The following is an 18,319-nucleotide window of genomic DNA, read 5'->3' on the forward strand; positions in this document are numbered from 1 at the left end:
AATAGGGGAGACGTGACAGCAGTGTTCCAGTATCTGAGGGGCTGCCACAAGGCAGAGGGGGGCAGGCTGTTCACCAGAGCACCAGAAGGAAGGATAAGAAACAATGGTTGGAAACTGATCAAAGAGAGAAGCAACCTGGAATTAAGGAGAAACTTCCTGACAGTTAGGACAATCAACCAGTGGAACAGCTTGCCTCCGGAAATCGTGGGCGCTCCATCACTGGAGGTTTTTAAAAAGAGACTAGACAATCATGTGTCTGAGATGGTATAGGTCCTCCTGCTTGAGCAGGGCGCGGGACTAGAAGACCCTTGCAACTCAGCTCTGGCTCTGCTCTCTTCTCTTCTCTTCTCTTCTCTTCAGTAAAGCTCTCTAAATGTAGAGGTTTTTTTCCAGCAAACCTCAGGATCATATAAGGAGCCCGAATTCTGGTTATACTGCATGTAAACAGCTTCCCTATCATCGTCTTGTTTTATCCAGGTTTATTGCTTTAATGAATTTGCAAAAAACTTTTAATTCTTGGTTTTATTGTATGCCAGAGTCACTTTGGGTGAGGTGAGTGCCCACATAAATTTGACAAATTAAAAATAAATTAAACTCCTTCAAGTTTAATTCACCACGGCGGAACAGGAATATCAACAATAACTTTGCGACAAGCCTATCTATGCTTACCAAAAGCAACAGCCAATATCCCGAAGCTTTTTCGTATTCTCCGAAAGTGGTCAGCACTGCTAAAATCAAGCATCCCAGCACTATCAGAAATCTGGAGGGAGACAGAAGAGGGAAACAAAATATTGTCAGGTGTTCTTTCTATCAGCAATTCTCTAAAAGGGTTGAGGCAGAAGGAGAGAGAAAGAGAGAGCTTTTGTCCTGAGCTTAAGGTGGTCGTAAGCCAGGGGTCTTCAAACTCGGCCCTTTTATGACATGTGGACTTCAACTCCCAGAATTCCTCAGCCAGCAATGCCGGCTGAGGAATTCTGGGAGTTGAAGTCCACAAGTCATAAAAGGGCCAAGTTTGAAGATCCCTGTCTTAAATCTAACAAACAAAATGGAGGCTGGCTGGGGAATTCTGGGAGTTGAAGTCCACAAGTCATAAAAGGGCCACGTTTGAAGACCCCTGTCGTAAGCCAAGGATCTGATCATGTCTCTCAAAATACAGGTCGTCCTTGACTTTCAACCACAACTGAGCCCAAAATTTCTGCTGCTAAGCAAATAGGTTTTGCCCTATTTTATGACTTCTTTGGTCACAGTTGTTAAATGAATCCCTGCAAGCTGTTAAGTTAGTAACACAACTATTAAGTGAATCTGGCTTCCCCATTGACTTTGCTTGTCAGAAAGTCGCAAAAGAGGATCATGTGACCCCTGTCATAAATATGAGTCAGTTGCCAAAAATTTGAATTTGAATCATGTGGGGACACTGCAATGGCTGTAAGTGGGAAAAACGGTCATAATTTTTTTTTCATTGCTGTTGTAACTTCGAACAATTAAAAAAATATGTTTTATTAATTTTTTACATAATCACCTTAATATTTAGTAAATATTGTGTTGTTTGGGTTTATATTTAAAAAACAATCAATAACAATTATTTTCTATAATTGTATAGTCCATATAATAGGTTTGCTTGATGTTTCTCTTCTTCCAAAATGATTTCTTTTCCCATCCTTGAATTAATACAATTCTTATTATTTGGATAAATAATTAAATATAGATATTTTTCTAATATTTCTGCAAATAGTAACCACGTTGATATAAAGCTTCTTTTCTAATGATTCATTTTGATTGCTTTATCATAGATCCTGTTTAAAATTCTTATTTAAATTTGTTTTCACCACAATATTCAAAACATTCTTACGAGTTTAAGATTTTCATTATGCTTAAGCATTTAAGTCTTTTTCCTCATACAGGCCATCCCAACACTTTTACATTTCTTATATCTTAAAAAAAGAAAAAAATCAAAAGAAAAGAAAAGAAAAGAAAAAGAAATAAGAAGATAGTATACTACTTAAAATACATATCCCTCTTAGACTAATGTACATTTATAGCCAGAATTTTTCTCTTCTTTTTAACCATATTCAAGCATATTAAATGAACTGTGGTGAATCTAGGACTACCAGTATGCATGGTCCTCTATTTACGACTATTCACTTAATGACTGTTTGAAGTTGCTATAGTGCTGAAAAATGTGATTTATGACCTGTCATTGCATTTGTGACCCTCATACCATCTCCAGGGTCACATGATCATGACCTAGGCTAGGGGTAGGCAACCTTGGCTCTTTTATGACTCATGGACTTCAACTCTCAGAATTCCTGAGCCAGCACGGCTCAACATGAAAACCTCTCCCTTTCCCCTCAGCATGGCTGGCTCAGGAATTCTGGGAGTTGAAGCCACGAGTCATAAAAGAGCCAAGGTTGCCTACCCCTGGTCTAGATCCTTTACACCGGGGGTTTTCAAACTTGGCCCTTTTAGGACTCATGGACTTCAGCTCCCAGAATTGCTGAGCCAGCATGGCTCAGCTTGGAAACCTCTCCCTTTCCCCTCAGCATGGCTGGCTCAGGAATTCTGGGAGTTGAAGTCCACGAGTCATAAAAGAGCCAAGGTTGCCTGCCCCTGACCTAGGCACTTGGCAATTGGTTTGCATTTATGACAGTTGCAGTGTCCTGGGGTCTCACGATCACTATTTGCGACTTTCCCAGTTAAGTTTCTGATAAGCAAAGTCATAGGGAAACTGGAAGGGATGGTTGCAAATCACCACCCCATCATGTTTCACTTAATGAGCACACCAAACAAGGATGTAAAATCACATGCAATCTTATAATGGCCCCCGCTTAATGAGTATGCCACTTAACGATGAATTTTGCAACCCCGATTGCAGTCCTAAGTCGAGGACTGCCTTGTAGATCAATTCAGGTCTTTTAATTGGCTCATAATCATATAATTTTTAAGTTGTGGGCAGGCATGGATTTCATTAGTTAAAAAGAACTATTAAGTTTTTCATGTATGAAAGGGAGGAACACAGTATGAAACTAAAAGATGGAAGCATCCTTTGTTGCTGTTGTTGTTGTTACTTGCGAAGTCATGTCCGACCCATCGCGACCCCATGGACAACGTTCCTCCAGGCCTTCCTATCCTCTACCATCTTCTGGAGTCCATTTAAGCTCACGCCTACTGCTTCAGTGACTCCATCCAGCCACCTCATTCTCTTTCGTCCCCTTCTTCTCTTGCCCTCCATCTTTCCCAGCATTAGGCCCTTCTCCAGTGAGTCCTTCCTTCTCATTAGGTGGCCAAAATATTTGAGTAAGCATCCTTTATGCTTTCCCAAAGATGTTTTTTCACGAGGCAACTGGACTTTCTTATTTTTCTTTGAAAACGTTTCGCTTCTCACCCAAGAAGCTTCTTCAGCTCTGACTGGATGGTGGGGAATGGAAGGATTTATTGGAAAGATTCCCCACCTTCCAGTCAGAGCTGAAGAAGCTTCTGGGATGAGAAGCGAAACATCTTCAGAGGAAAACAAGAAAGTCCAGTTGCCTCCTGAAAAAGCATCTTTGGGATAACTATACCTGGATGGCTGAGAAGCTCCACAGACATCCTTATGCTTTATTCTTATTTCATACAGATTCCTTTTTAAAAGAAATGATTCTCTTTAGCCACAGGGAGGCAGCAAACCACCATGTTCAGAACAGAATCATTAACTGTTGGGTTCTGTCCAAAACCTTGTAAAAGTTATTTATTTTTAATGTGATAAGAGTACCCCTATTTATCATATTTAATTAAATTTAATGTGATAAGAGTACCCTTATTTATCATATTTAATTTCAAATTTAAATGAAATTAAATTGAGTGCGGGCTCAGCCAAAGAAAGTTTTCTAAAAGTCACCTCTGTGCTGGATAATATTTCAAATAAGCTTTTGAAGCTGATTTGGGAGAATAGCAAAGGAGAAATTTTATATTGTTTTTTTTTTCTCCTAAAAGGGTGAGGAAGGTGTTTTACACTTTCCCTCTCTCTAGGAATAGTTACAAAAGATATTGTGAAACCTCTAGGACACAACAGTAAATATATAAACATGAATACAATAATTTTGCTTTTGGCCAGTGAGGAAAAATAGTTGTGATAAGCTAAAACAGCATGAATATAAGGGAAATCCAGAGTCTATTAAAACTTTTGCTTATAGGTCAGGATTATTATTATTATTATTTAGTATATCTATATAATGCCTTCCATCTGTTATGACATAGACAAAAAGCAAACTGGCCTATGGGCAAAAGTTTAATAGACTTTAATAAATCAGTGACTGTTATATAAACTTGCAACTTGCATCTCTTAGAGCAGTGGTTCTCAACCTGTGGGTCGGGACCCCATTTGGGGTCAAACGACCATTTCACGGGGGTCGCCAAACAAGGCTGTCCGCTATTTTTTCCCCTTTTCTTTGGCCACACCCCTGGCACCCGGTGATGTATAAGTGGTTGGGGGTCACCACAACATGGGGAACTGTATTATGGGGTCGCGGCATTAGAAAGGTTGAGAACCACTGTCTTAGAGCATGGGTAGGCAACCTTGGCTCTTTTATGACTCGTGGACTTCAACTCCCAGAATTCCTGAGCCAGCACGGCTCAGCTTGGAAACTCTCCCTTCCCCTCAGCATGGCTGGCTCAGGAATTCTGGGAGTTGAAGTCCACGAGTCATGAAGAGCCAAGGTTGCCTACCCATCTTAGAGAGAGCAAAGGTGGATTTCAGAAAGAATTCTGTTTTCTCTCTCTCTCTCTCTCTCTCTCACACACACACACACACACATAAAGAGAGAGAGAGAGAGAGACCAAGACAGAGAGACCAAGAGAGAGAGACAGAGAGAGAGTCAGAGAGAGAGATTTGCCAGCTGTCCCCTGAAATGTACATGAGGAAGGAGACATTCTAAATTATTCTCTTCCTTTCCAAACATCAAGGTGAAACTTTTCTTTCTTCCAACCACGATAGCAGCCATTAAAATTTGCTTTATGACTTGGTGAAATAGCTTCCCTGAGTAATGACCAAGACAGGGGTCATTTTTTATCGGTGTGGCATTTCCAGAAATGTCTTCATATGCAAATGTTAGAATTTTTCAACTGGTGGACAGAGCTTTGGGGAGCCTACATACTGTAGGTAAGTAAGTAAACTATTGTTGGGAGGGGGTTGTGCGTCTATGTGTGCCTATGTCAGGGGTAGGCAACCCAAAACACTCAAAGAGCCACTTGGACCCGTTTCCCACCAAAAACAAAACACTGGGAGCCGCAAAACCCTTTTTATATCTAAAATGAAGATAACATTGCATATATCCTTTTTTACCTTTATTATAGGTGTGTGTATATGTGTGTGTGTGTGTGTGTGTGTATGTGTATGTGTATATGTGTGTGTGTATACACACACACACACAGACAGAGAGAGAGAGAGACACACACACACACACATATACACATTAAAAATAAAAGTAAAAATATGACTCTTGGGAATATCCATACTATTAAAACAATGATCACCAAGAGAATGCTGTAAGAGAATAAAATTACATACACACACAGGTAAAAAAAGGATATATGCAGTGTTATCTTCATTTTAGATGTCAAAAGGGTCTCTCTCTCCCTCCCTTTCTATCTGCCCTTGATCTGCCACTCCTCTTCCCCCACTCTCTCTCTCTCCCTCTCTCTCTCTTTCTCTCTCTCTCTTTCTTCCCCCCCCTCTCCTATCTGCTGCTCACCTGGCAAGCTTCAAGCTGTTGTCCAACAAGATCAGGGGTAGGCAACCTCGTCTCTTTTATGATTCATGGACTTCAACTCCCAGAATTCCTGAGTCAGCCTAGCTGGGCTAGCTAGCTCTCTCCTGCCCTTCCTGCTTCCTTCAGAGACGCAGCAAAGGGAGGAGCTCCGCCCAGAAGGCTTTTCAGCTCCTCAGAGAACACTGTGAGTGCACTCTCTTTTACACATACACACACACACACACACACACACACAAAACACACACACACACACACAGACACACACACACAGAGAGAGAGAGAGAGAGAGAGAGAAGCAGGGAAGTGCAATTGCCTCTCTCTGTCTCCATCTCTCTCTGCAAAGGCAGAGGAGGCTGGGAGCCACAGGGGAAGGCTCAAAGAGCCACATGCAGCTCCGGAGCCGCAGGTTGCCGACCTGTGGCCTATGTGGATCCTTGTGAATCAGTTCTGGTCACCCTATGGACAAGTCCCTCCAGTTTTCTGGCAGCATTTTCAGAAATGCTTTGCTCTTGCCTTCTTCTGGCCCAAAGTCATCCAGCAGGTTTCATGTCTGAAGTGGGACTAGAACTCACAATCGCTGGGTTTCTAGTCCAGGGCCTCTAACTACTATTGTTGTCTAGTTCTCATGCAACACTACATTTTAGTGGGTAGGTTCACTCTTCTCACTAAGTTGCAAGATGTTTGTTTTTTTCTTGGCTAAATGCTTGAACGTGAACATCTAACCACTACTTATCCCAAAGGTGCTTTTTCAAGAGGCAACTGGACTTTGTTTTTCTTTGAAGATGTTTTGCTTCTCATCAAAAAGCTTCTTCAGAGCTGAAGAAGCTTCTTGGATGAGAAGCGAAACATCTTCAAAGTAAAACAAGAAAGTCCAGTTGCCTCTTGAAAAAACTCATTTGGGACAATCATGACTTGGATGACTGAGAATCTCCATAGACATTAACCACTAGTTAGTTGTGTATATGTGTGGTCTGATGTATGTATGTATGTATGTATGTACATGTGTGTGTGTGCATCTATCTATCTATCTATCTATCCATCCATCCATCTATCATCTATCTATCTATCTATCTATCTCTCTGTGTGTCTATCTATCTATCTATCTATCTATCTATCCATCCATCCATCCATCTATATCTATCATCTATCTATCTATCTATCATCTATCTGAGAAAGAGAGAGACAGAGAGGGAGACGGTTTGCCCAGATAAAAGATAAGTTCAAAAATACATAAAGAAAAGAGAGAAAAAGGAAAAAGTGCAGAAAACCATAAAGTTAAAGAAAGGGGAAATAAAGATAACTAAAGAAGCAACTTCTGCCTTTCTTTACAGTAGTTACAAACAAACTCATTATCCCTCCACCCTCAACTGTACAATAATCTCTTCATCCCTTTATTTAATCCGTTTTCAGTCATCAAATCCAGAAAACACCATTTCATTTCTTTCCATTTTCAGCAAAAACCCATAAAAGGTTTCCAGTCTTTTATAAAAGGTATTTATTATTTTGTCCTTGACCAAAACAGGTCAGTTTTATCACTTTTCTAATAAAGCCATCTTCACAATCTACTCCTTAGTTGGGGGCATTTCAATATTTCTCCATCTTCCTGTGTCTAACAATAATGCTGCAATTATCACACATAAAAGAATCTACCTATTTAAGTGTTCTGCCTGGGCCATGATAGCTTATTCAACAGATCACAGTCAAATAAACAAATGAATGAAAAACCCATATTGGCTCATAAATAATCAGTGCTTGTAAAAGTGTACTGTCTTTCATTTAATTGTGAAGCTCATGTATCATACTGAAATCAAGGTCAATACAATGTAATTCTTGTGTGTATACCCTTTATATGCTGATGATACAGTTCTGCTTGCCAGTAAGCATGAAGACCTTCAGCTCCTCATCAACAGAGTCACAGAAATATCTGAAAAATATGGCTTGAAGCTTAACACCTCAAAAACCAAGATCATGGTCGTCAGCAAACAACCCGTTAATTTACCACCAATAAATTCAGAAAGAATACCATTAGAAAAAGTTGAAAGGATCGCGCACCTCGGTTCTAATTTACATGAAAGCTGGGACATGACCACTGAGGTAAAGACAAGGAGACAGAAAGCTCAAACAGCATTCTTCAAAATGAAAAAGGTCTTCTGCAGTCACGACAAAAGCCTAAGACTGAAAATCAGGCTTGTCAGATGTTATATTTTTTCTATCCTGTTCTATGGAGTAGAGAGTTGGTCTCTGACAGAAGGCTACCTGAAGAGGCTAGAACAGTGGTTCTCAACCTTTTTAATGCCGCAACCCCCAACCGGTCGTAAGTCGAGGACTACTCAACTGGTGCAGCACCGTTTGCAGAATGGGACTTTTGGTGGGCTCAGCAGGGCAGAGACAGCCCGGACAATTCCTATTGGCTTTTGAAAGCCAATAGAATTAGACTCTATTCAAGAGAGTCTATTCTATTGGCTTTCAAAAGCCAATAGAATAAAAGGGAGTAGCACAGCTAAGGAAAAGGGGAAAAAAACGGCAGACTGCGTTGTTTGGCGACCCCCATGAAATGGTCGTTCAACCCCAAATGGGGTCCCGACCCACAGGTTGAGAACCACTGGACTAGAAGCATTTGAAATGTGGATTTACAGGCGGCTGTTACATATAAACTGGACTGACAAGATCAGAAATGAGGAGGTGATAAGCCGCCTGGGAAAGCCAAGGGAAATCATCAAAACAATTAAAAAATGAAAGGTAGAATATTTCGGACATGTGATGTGACACCCAGAAAAATATGGCATACTCCATTTAATCCTCCAGGGAAAGATTGAAGGCAAACGAGGTCCAGGCAGAAGAAGAACATTGTGGCTTCAAAATCTAAGGGACTGGTTTGGACAAAACTCAGCAGCACTTTTTCGTGCGGCTGCTGATAAAAATAGGATCGCCAACATGATCGCCAACATCCGATAACGGATATGGCACAAGAAGAAGATACCCTATATATGATTATGTTCAAGCAAGAAAGTTATATTGTATTTCTAGATGATTGCCTGGTTCATAAAACCTGCCAAGACTACGTCTAGAGCCTCACAACATGGTGAACCACAAACTACAGGTAGTCCTCAACTTACAACAGTTTGTTTAGTGACCATCCATTGAAAAAAAGCGACTAATGACCATTTTCTGGTTATGACCGTTGCAATATCCTCACAATCACGTGATCAAAATTCAGACGCTTGGCAACTGACTTCTATTTATGATGGTTGCAGTGTGCCAGGGTCATGTGATTCCCCAGGTTTGAGAGCCGAGTGCCGTGTGATGGGGTGAACTCCCGTTCCTGCTCCAATTCCTGCCCATTAGCAGTTCGAAAGCAGGCAAATGTGAGTAGATAAATAGGTACCACTTTGATGGGAAGGTAGTTCTGGCCATGGAAATGTCTTCTCATTGCACTGGCTCAGTGACCTTGAAATGGAGATGAACACAACCCTCTAGAGTCAGCAATGACCTAGTCCCCAGAGACTCCTTTTGTTGCACATTCATGAAGAGGACGAGGGGGACACGATAGCGGTGTTCCACTATCTCAGGGGCTGCCCCAAAGAAGAGAGAGTCAAGCTATTCTCCAAGGCACCTGAAGGCAGGACAAGAAGCAATGGATGGAAACGAATCAAGGAGAGAAGCAACCTAGAACCAAGGAGAAACTTCCTGACAGTTAGAACAATTACCCAGTGGAACAACCTGCCTCCAGAAACGGTGAATGCTCCAACACTGGAAGTTTTTAAGAAGAGACTGGACAGCCATTTGTCCGAAATGGTATAGGGTTTCCTGCTTGAGCAGGGGGTTGGACTAGATGACCTCCAAGGTCCTTCCAACTTTATTATTATTATTGTTGCAGTTGTTGTTGTGTGGTTCTTTGCTTTTTTTAATAGGAATTAGGAGTGGAGGAATAGCAGGAGATTCACACCATGAAGGTGAATTTGCATCAACAATACATTAGTCTTCGTGTCCTCAGAACTCTAATTTATTCTTGTACATTGCAACAATCGATTTATTATACGTAGACAAAAAAGTCTTTTGTTCTAGTGTTCAGTAAAAGAGTTTCCAATAAGCAATCGATCAGCAACACAGAAAGCAGGACAGCCATTTGTACAAAAATCAGTATTTTACAGGCAGCTCAAACTGAAGCCCTTAGCAGAAGCTATCAGCATTCTCCAGGAAAAGATCTGCTAAGTTTCTTGAAACATTTTAGCTGGATTGAGCAACAATAATTTTCAATGGAATATAACATGCTTCCATTCTCTTAGATGATAGGCTAATATTTCAGACTGTTCCTCCTCCTCCTCAAATCTTGACATTGCTTAATGCAGACCATTTTATCAAACCTCCAGCAGAGAGCATTATTATAGCAAGCTGGGCTGTTTTAATGTATTATATTGTTCAAGTAAGCCATAAAAATCAAGCTGGCTCTCCTTGATAGAACATGCAGCTTGGACAGATGAAGGCAAGTGGTTCCACTGATTAATTGTTCTCACTGTCAGGAAATTTCTCCTTAGTTTTAGGTTGCTAGTTTAACGAAGAGAAGGACAAGGGGGGACATGATAGCAGTATTCCAATATCTCAGGGGCTGCCATAAAGAAGAGGGAATTAAGCTATTTTCCAAAGCACTGAAGGCAGGACAAGAAGCAACGGGTGGAAACTAATCCAGGAGAGAAGCAACCTAGAACTAAGGAGAAACTTCCTGACAGTGAGAACAATTAATCAGTGGAACAGCTTGCCTCCAGAAGCAGTAAATGCTCCAACACTGGAAGTTTTTAAGAAGAGACTGGACAGCCATTTGTGCGAAATGGTGTAGGGTTTCCTGCCCGAGCAGGGGGTTGGACTAGATGACCTCCAAGGTCCCTTACAACTTTACTACTATTACTATTACTATTACTTCTCGTCCTGTCTTCAGGTGCTTTGGAGAATAAAAAGGATTCCCCTGTTCAGTCATATCTGACTGGTGCTCATCTCCCATTTCTTACCTGAGGGAGCCAGAGTTGTCCAAAGACACTTCCGTGTTCATGTGACCAGTGGTGGCGAACCAATGGCACGTGTACCAGAGGCGGCACTCAGAGCCCTCTCTGTTGGCATGCGCGCCACTGCCACTGCCACACCAGCAGGTCCATCAGGCTGCCACCACTGCCCGGAACAGGAGTCCCGCCCAGTATAAAGGAGGCAAAGCGGCTGGCTAGCAAGCTCAAGTAGAGGTGGTAAAGCAGAGGTCACCAACCATTCTCGATTGGTGGGCTGGAAGAAAAGGGAGGGGGAAGCATTTTACATGCGTTATGCGCACATGGGGCCACAAGCACACAAATAGGGCAGGGCTACTGCCTGCGTGATACTTACTAGTCCTGCCCTGTTCTTGCGTGGTGCAGGCCTTGTATCTGCACCCCGCGGCGCTAGCCATTTTTACGCCTTGCAGCATGGTGGTCCATTTTTGTGCCCCCAGTTTTTGCATACCAGAGGCGACACTCAGAGGCACCTCCCTGCCCCCCCCCCCGAGGGCACTACATTACTGATACGGCCCTGGCACTTTGTGATAAATAAGTGGGTTTGGGGTTGCAGTTTGGGCACTTGGTCTCTCAAAGGTTCGCCATCACTGCTATACGCCAAGGTCAACGGAACACCAAAGTGGTACCTATTTACCTACTTGCAGAATAGGTTGACCTTATTATGAGCACTATCACTTAACAACTGAAAGTGTGTCATACCAATATATTAGATGGCAAGCTTCTACAATCTCCAAAGATGTTCTCTAATCCGGCAGCCTCAACCTTTTAGGCACCAGTTCCATCGAGAGAGGGGACGAGAGGGGATGTGGTTTCAGGTGCTGCCTGCATCCCATGGATGGGGCTTAGCTTGTTTGTGCGGACCAGTTTTTGGCATGCTACAGCTCAGTGCCAGTCTGCAGACCGGGGGACCAGGGATTGGGAACCCCTGCTCTAATCAACTCTCAGCTGTTCTTTGTCTCTTTTATTTTCTGGACAGATATAGCTAATCCTTAACTTATACATGGTTGTTTAATGATTGTTCAAGGTTGTGGTAGTCTCCCCCCCCCCCAAAAGAGCTACTTACCACAACCATTTTCCAAGTTATGATGGCCACACAAACACAGAAACACAGTCACACAATCACATTTTAGGGGTTTTGCAGCCATTTTCAGCATCCTGCAATCACATGACCACTATTTATGATGGGTTTTTTGCCTATTTCTGACATTTACTTCCAGTTTCTGGCAAAAAAAAACAAAACCCACCCATTGTGGAGAACTGATTCACACAATGACTGCTGTGTTCACTTATAGATCGCTGTGCCCGCTTAGCGACTGCCGCATTTGTTTAACAACAGCGTGCAAAAAATGTTGAAAACACAGGTCCAGTCATGTGATGCCTCGATTTACGGTTAAAATGATTTACAACAGTAATTCTGGTCATAAGTCAAGAACGACCTTAGTCACTTCCAAACTAGCCAGAATTGCTATTCTCCAAAGCACCTGAAGGCAGGACAAGAAGCAATGGATGGAAACTAATCAAGGAGAGAACCAACTTAGGAGAAATTTCCTGAGAGTGAGAATAATTAATCAGTGGAATGGCTTGCCTTCGGAATTATATTATTATTATTATTATTATTATTATTATTATTATTATTATTATTATTATTATTATTATTATTATTTTCTGATCTTCCTAGCCATTGCTTTTAGTTCTGATTGAGTCCAGTCCACTATTCCAGCTGTGTATCTAATGACTGGAACTATTCCAGCTGTGTATCTAATTCCAGTCATTAGATACACAGCTGGAATAGTGGACTGGACTCAAGCAAAACTAAAAGCAATGGATAGGAAGACCAGAAAAATAATGACAATGAATCATGCTCTTCATCCACGCAGTGACATTGACAGACTTTATCTACCAAGGCAAATAGGTGGGCGTGGAATGCTGCAACTATATCAGTTGGTTGAAGAAGAAAAAAAATGGCTTTGGAAGAATATCTGAAGGGCAGTGATGAAGATGCACTGAAATTAGTATATCAGGAAGGCTTACTGACTACTGAGAGACCAAATTGGCCTACAAGAAAGACCAAATGAAGAAGAGAATGGAGGCATGGGAAGACAAAGCACTACATGACTAGTATATTAAAAAAAAATAGCTGGGAAAGCAGATAATAACAAGACCTGGCAATGGCTAAGAGATAGAATAACTCAACCACCCTAATACTGTCTGTCAAGAGTCATAGATTCTTATTCCCATTCATAACCAGAAGAGCAGCAATGGGAAAGGGACAGGAAGTGACTGCTTGCAGCCTCCTTTAGAACAGATGGAAGGAGTTAAAAATGAATGACTGGTTGGATCATTGAAGGAGATGGAGTTGATTGTCCAGGGAGGAGATGACTCAGTCAGATACGTGGTCCAAACGAAGCTTCATTTTGCTCCTTCTGGAATGCATTTGTCATTCATGTGAGTCAAAAGTAAGCTCCCATAATATTTCAGAGATAAAAAGAAAGCAATGCTCTAATTCTGTTAACATATGGGCTGTAGACTCCACATCGGCCTCCCCCGAACTCCACTGAAGATGTTACCTAGCCTAGAAACGAAACGTTCAGAAACCAACCGCAAGCTCGGAGAAGGAACCTTCACCCTCATCCCACACTCGAGCTACAGATATCCGGCACTATTGCAAACACTTTCTCAGACCATAGATGACCATTGGTCCATCAGCCAAGTAGATCGATAGAAACAATTTCCACCCCATCCTTTGTAGAAGTGGCCAGAGATTAAACTTGCGACGTTCTGATCACTGGCCACAAGGATGGGAGTTGTAAGTCAGACCCACATGGTCTCTCAGCATTTTCCCATTCTTGTGAGACGCCAATGAAAATGGGAATGGTCATTTGCAATACCTCCCCTATGGTCACTTGACCACAATTTATGGCTTTTGTCAGAAACCAGCAGTTTCTGCTGGTTACTTTCAGTTACTTTCAGTTTCTGGAATAGACCAGCCTTTAATACGATAGCAGTGGTCCAGTATCTCAGGGGTTGCCATGATGCCACGATGTAAAAAAGATGTTGAGATTCTAGAAAGAGTCCAGAGAAGAGCAACAAAAATGATCAGGGGACTGGAGGCTAAAACATATAAGGAACGGTTGCTGGAATTGGGTATGTCTATGAAGAGAAGGACGAGGGGGGATATGATAGCAGTGTTCCAATATCTCTGAGGCTGCCCCAAAGAAGAGGCAGTCAAGCTATTCTCCAAAGCGCCTGAAGGCAGGACAAGAAGCAACAGATGGAAACTAACCAAAGAGAGAAGCAACCTAGAACTAAGGAGGAATTTCCTGACAGTGAGAACAATTAACCAGTGGAACAACCTGCCTCCAGAAGTTCTGAATGCTCCAACACTGGAAGTTTTGAAGAAAAGACTGGACAGTCTGAAATGGTGTAGGGTTTCCTGACTGAGCAGGGGATTGGACTAGATTAGAAGATCTCCAAGGTCCCTTCCAACTCTGTTATTCTATTCTATTCTATTCTATTCTATTCCATATTTTCTATTCTATTCTATTCCATTCCATTCCATTCCATTCCATATTTTCTATTCTATTCTATTCTATTCTATTCTATTCTATTCTATTCCATTCCATTCCATATTTTCTATTCTATTCTATTCCATTCCATTCCATTCCATTCCATTCCATATTTTCTATTCTATTCTATTCTATTCTATTCCATTCCATTCCATTCCATTCCATATTTTCTATTCTATTCCATTCCATTCCATTCTATTCTATTCTATTCTATTCTGTTCTGTTCTATTCTATCCTATCCTATCAAACAATGAATCTGCTTAACAACCATGCTATTTGCTTTATGAGTGCAACTTTCACTTAACGACCGGCACAGTAAAAATCACATGATGATCCACTGTACAACCATCATGCACTTCCGACTACATTTGCAAGGCTTAATTGGGGTCATTAGGTCGAGGATTACCTGTATTGTTATTTTAAAAGCATTCCCTGCTCGGATTGTTTATGTAGGCGATGGACAGTTCAGCAGCCCCTCCTTGCTGGAAATCAGTCACAGACTATGAGCTCTTAGGAAATGGAAGGCAGCTCTTCCAGAACAGGATGTACCAAGCTCAGCATCCAAACATGTCAGGACTGTTTTAAAAGTTTAAGTATGGCTGGTTTGGGGTTTGTTTATTTTTGGCATAGCATCCTATCTCCTTGAAACAAGAGAGGGTAAAGTTCTCAGTTTAAAATTACTGAATTCAACTGGTCAACATTTTTATCCTGCATACAGGTTTGCAAACAGAGAGATGAGAAGAAGATCAGGATAATTGTCAGAACAATTAACCAGTGATGTAGGGCCTGCTGCTGGAGTAGGGGGTTAGACTAGAAGACCTCCAAGGTAATAGAATAGAGTAGAATAGAATAGAATAGAATAGAATAGAATAGAATAGAATAGAATAGAATAGAATAGAATAGAATAGAATAGAATAAGGAATAGTATAAGGAATAGTATAAGGAATAGAATAGAATAGAATAGAATAGAATAGAATAGAATAGAATAGAATAGAATAGAATAGAATAGAATAGAATAGAATAAGGAATAGTATAAGGAATAGAATAGAATAGAATAGAATAGAATAGAATAGAATAGAATAGAATAGAAAATAGAATAGAATAGAATAGAATATAGAATAAGGAATAGTATAAGGAATAGTATAAGGAATAGAATAGAATAGAATAGAATAGAATAGAATAGAATAGAATAGAATATAGAATATAGAATAAGGAATAGTATAAGGAATAGAATAGAATAGAATAGAATAGAATAGAATAGAATAGAATAGAATAGGGAATGGAATAAGGAATAGTATAAGGAATAGTATAAGGAATAGAGTAGAGTAGAGTAGAGTAGAGTAGAGTAGAGTAGAGTAGAGTAGAGAGTAGAGTAGAGAGTAGAGTAGAGTAGAGTAGAGTAGAGTAGAGTAGAGTAGAGTAGAGTAGAGTAGAGTAGAAGAATAGCATAGCATAGCATAGCATAGCATAGCATAGCATAGCATAGCATAGCATAGAATAGCAGCGAAGCTGGAAGGGACCTTGGAGGTCTTCTAGTCCAGCCCCTTGCTCAAGAAGGAGAACCTATACCGTCTCAGACAGGTAAATGTCCAGTCTCCTCTTAAAAATCTCCAGTGATGGAGCGCCCACGATTTCTGGAGGCAAGCTGTTCTACTGGTTGATTGTCCTCACTGTCACGAAGTTTCTCCTTAATTCCAGGTTGCTTCTCTCTTTGATCAGTTTCCAACCATTGTTTCTCATCCTTCCCTCTGTGCTCTGGTGAACAACCTGACCCCCTCTGCCTTGTGGCAGCCCCTCAGATACTGGAACACTGCTATCATGTCTCTCCTATTTCTTCTTTGCTTTAGACTAGCCAAACCCAAGTTCTTCATTTGTTTTAGTCTCCAGGCCTTTAATCATCTTAGTTGCTCTTCCCTTACTAGACATATCCAATTCCTGCAACCATTCTTCATATGTTTTAGCCTTCAATCCTGGAAGAAGTCAAAGGAGCATTCCTGGAGAACTTGAATAATGGACCAACTTAGCTAGAGATCTCAGTTTTACCTGTGAAATTCCACTGCTCAAGACTTGCTCTGAAAAAACCATCTCTTCTCACATCTAGGGATTTAAAATGGGATTGATGGCGATTCCCTCTCAATTTATCTGTAAGTTTTGTGATTTGAATATTTCATTCAGCTCATTATTTCAGACTGCATATATAATTCACAAGGAAGCCAAAGCATTTCTGGTATATCATTAAGAAATTGCCTTGCAGAACCTGTCCAATTAAGCACACCCTGAAATTTTTAGTGGATGAATAAACAAGCCCATAAATTATTTTTAGGTGATAGCTTGATTCCCAAAACAATTGCTCTTCTTTTCCCAAATGCACCTGAGCAAAAAACAAAAAACAACCAAAAAAACCCTAGGCATATGATTCATGCCAGTTACTCAGGCAGTCAGCATATGTCCCATGCTGACATGATTTATCAATCATCTTCTGTGCAACTACTGAGCCAAGACAATCCCCTCTGTACTTCATGAGGTTCTGCTCAATTTGCCAAAATGGGTTTATCTCAGAATTAAGTCCACTAGAGAAATAAATGAGTTTTTACAGGCACCAGATCTTTTGCTGAATTCATCCCATAAGGCAGGGGTAGGCCACCTTGGCTCTTTTATGACTCGTGGACTTCAACTCCCAGAATTCCTGAGCCAGCCATGCTGAGGGAAAAGGGAGAGGTTTCCAAGCTGAGCCATGCCGGCTCAGGAATTCTGGGAGTTGAAGTCCACGAGTCAGAAAGAGGCCTATGCCTAGGCCAGAGGTAGGCAACCTTGGCTCTTTTATAAGGTGACCAACTTTTTTTACAACAAAAAGGAGGACACGAATAAATTGAAGAAAAAAATAACGTAAATAAAAGAAACATTGTATTTATTGCAACAATAATACAGAATACACTATAATATGATCAATGCATAATAAAAAACATTTGTAACAATAACATTTTATATTGTAATTATGCTTACATGCCTATTAATTATTTAAATGAGTACTTTTCCATTGAATGAATATTTTTTGTCAATGTATCATCTTCTAACAATATATTGGAAATATCTGAACAAGAAATATCCTTCATATTGAATTTTACGGCAAGTGCTGCAGCTAGAGTATCAACATTCAATCTCGATTTCTCACTTGTCCAAAAATCTACACGGCTGGACTGCGCGGGGGTGGGCGGCGGAGGCAGGTGTTGTGAGCCAGGCGCTCCAGGATGGCCACGTAGATGCGCAGGGTGAGGTGGTGGCAGCGCAGGTCAGCACTGCGTAGACCACCAGCTGGCGTGGCCCATGGAAGGTCAACTGCCCGCCGCACCCCCACCCACAGCCGCCCTGCCAGCACCGCTGCCCTGCCATGGAGAGCCGGCCCCGCGGCTCGCAAAGCACCAGCCGAGCCAGCTCCGGCCCTGAGCTGCCCCCCAGCACCACCGCCCACCCTGCGCATCCCCGTAGAGCCGGCCCCACGGCTTGCAAAGGCAAAGCACCAGCCGCGCCAGCTCCGGCCCTGCAGCCGCCCCCCCAGCTGCCCCCCAGCACCACCACCCACCCTGTGCATCCCCGTAGAGCCGGCCCCACGGCTCGCAAAGGCAAAGCACCAGCTGCTCCAGCTCCGGCCCTGCAGCTGTCCCCCCAGCCACCCCCCACTGCCCACCCTGCGCATCCCCGTAGAGCCAGCCCCGTGGCTCGCAAAGCACCAGCCGCGCTGGCTCCAGCCCTGCAGCCACCCCCCAGCACCAGCACCACCGCCTACCCTGTGCATCCCCGTGTAGAACCGAACAGGGAAGATCAAGAGAAACTTACCGCTCCAGTCTTCTCCAGCTATCTGCGGAACTAAGTAAGAGATGGTGTAGTTGGGTAGCAGTGAGGGGTGCAAAGTTCCTGCAACTTGCACGTGCAAAGTTTGCCGCCTGGGTGTTTTGGCGTGCTCAGCAGCAATTCCTAT

The 18,319-nt window shown here is 42.0% G+C and overlaps 1 protein-coding gene across 1 annotated transcript in view; it reads right to left on the reverse strand.

Moving 5' to 3' along the window:
• KCNQ3 (potassium voltage-gated channel subfamily Q member 3) overlaps positions 1 to 18,319 on the reverse strand; it is a 167,332-nt gene that overhangs the window by 34,056 nt on the left and 114,957 nt on the right. The window contains exon 2 of the mRNA XM_039350446.1: positions 670 to 760. Within this exon, the coding sequence (XP_039206380.1) occupies positions 670 to 760 (91 nt within the window). The remainder of the gene's footprint in view (positions 1 to 669; positions 761 to 18,319) is intronic.

Source organism: Crotalus tigris, unplaced genomic scaffold, assembly GCF_016545835.1.
Source record: "Crotalus tigris isolate CLP2741 ecotype Arizona unplaced genomic scaffold, ASM1654583v1 scf7180000018335.1346539, whole genome shotgun sequence".
NCBI classification, from domain to species: Eukaryota; Metazoa; Chordata; class Lepidosauria; order Squamata; family Viperidae; genus Crotalus; species Crotalus tigris.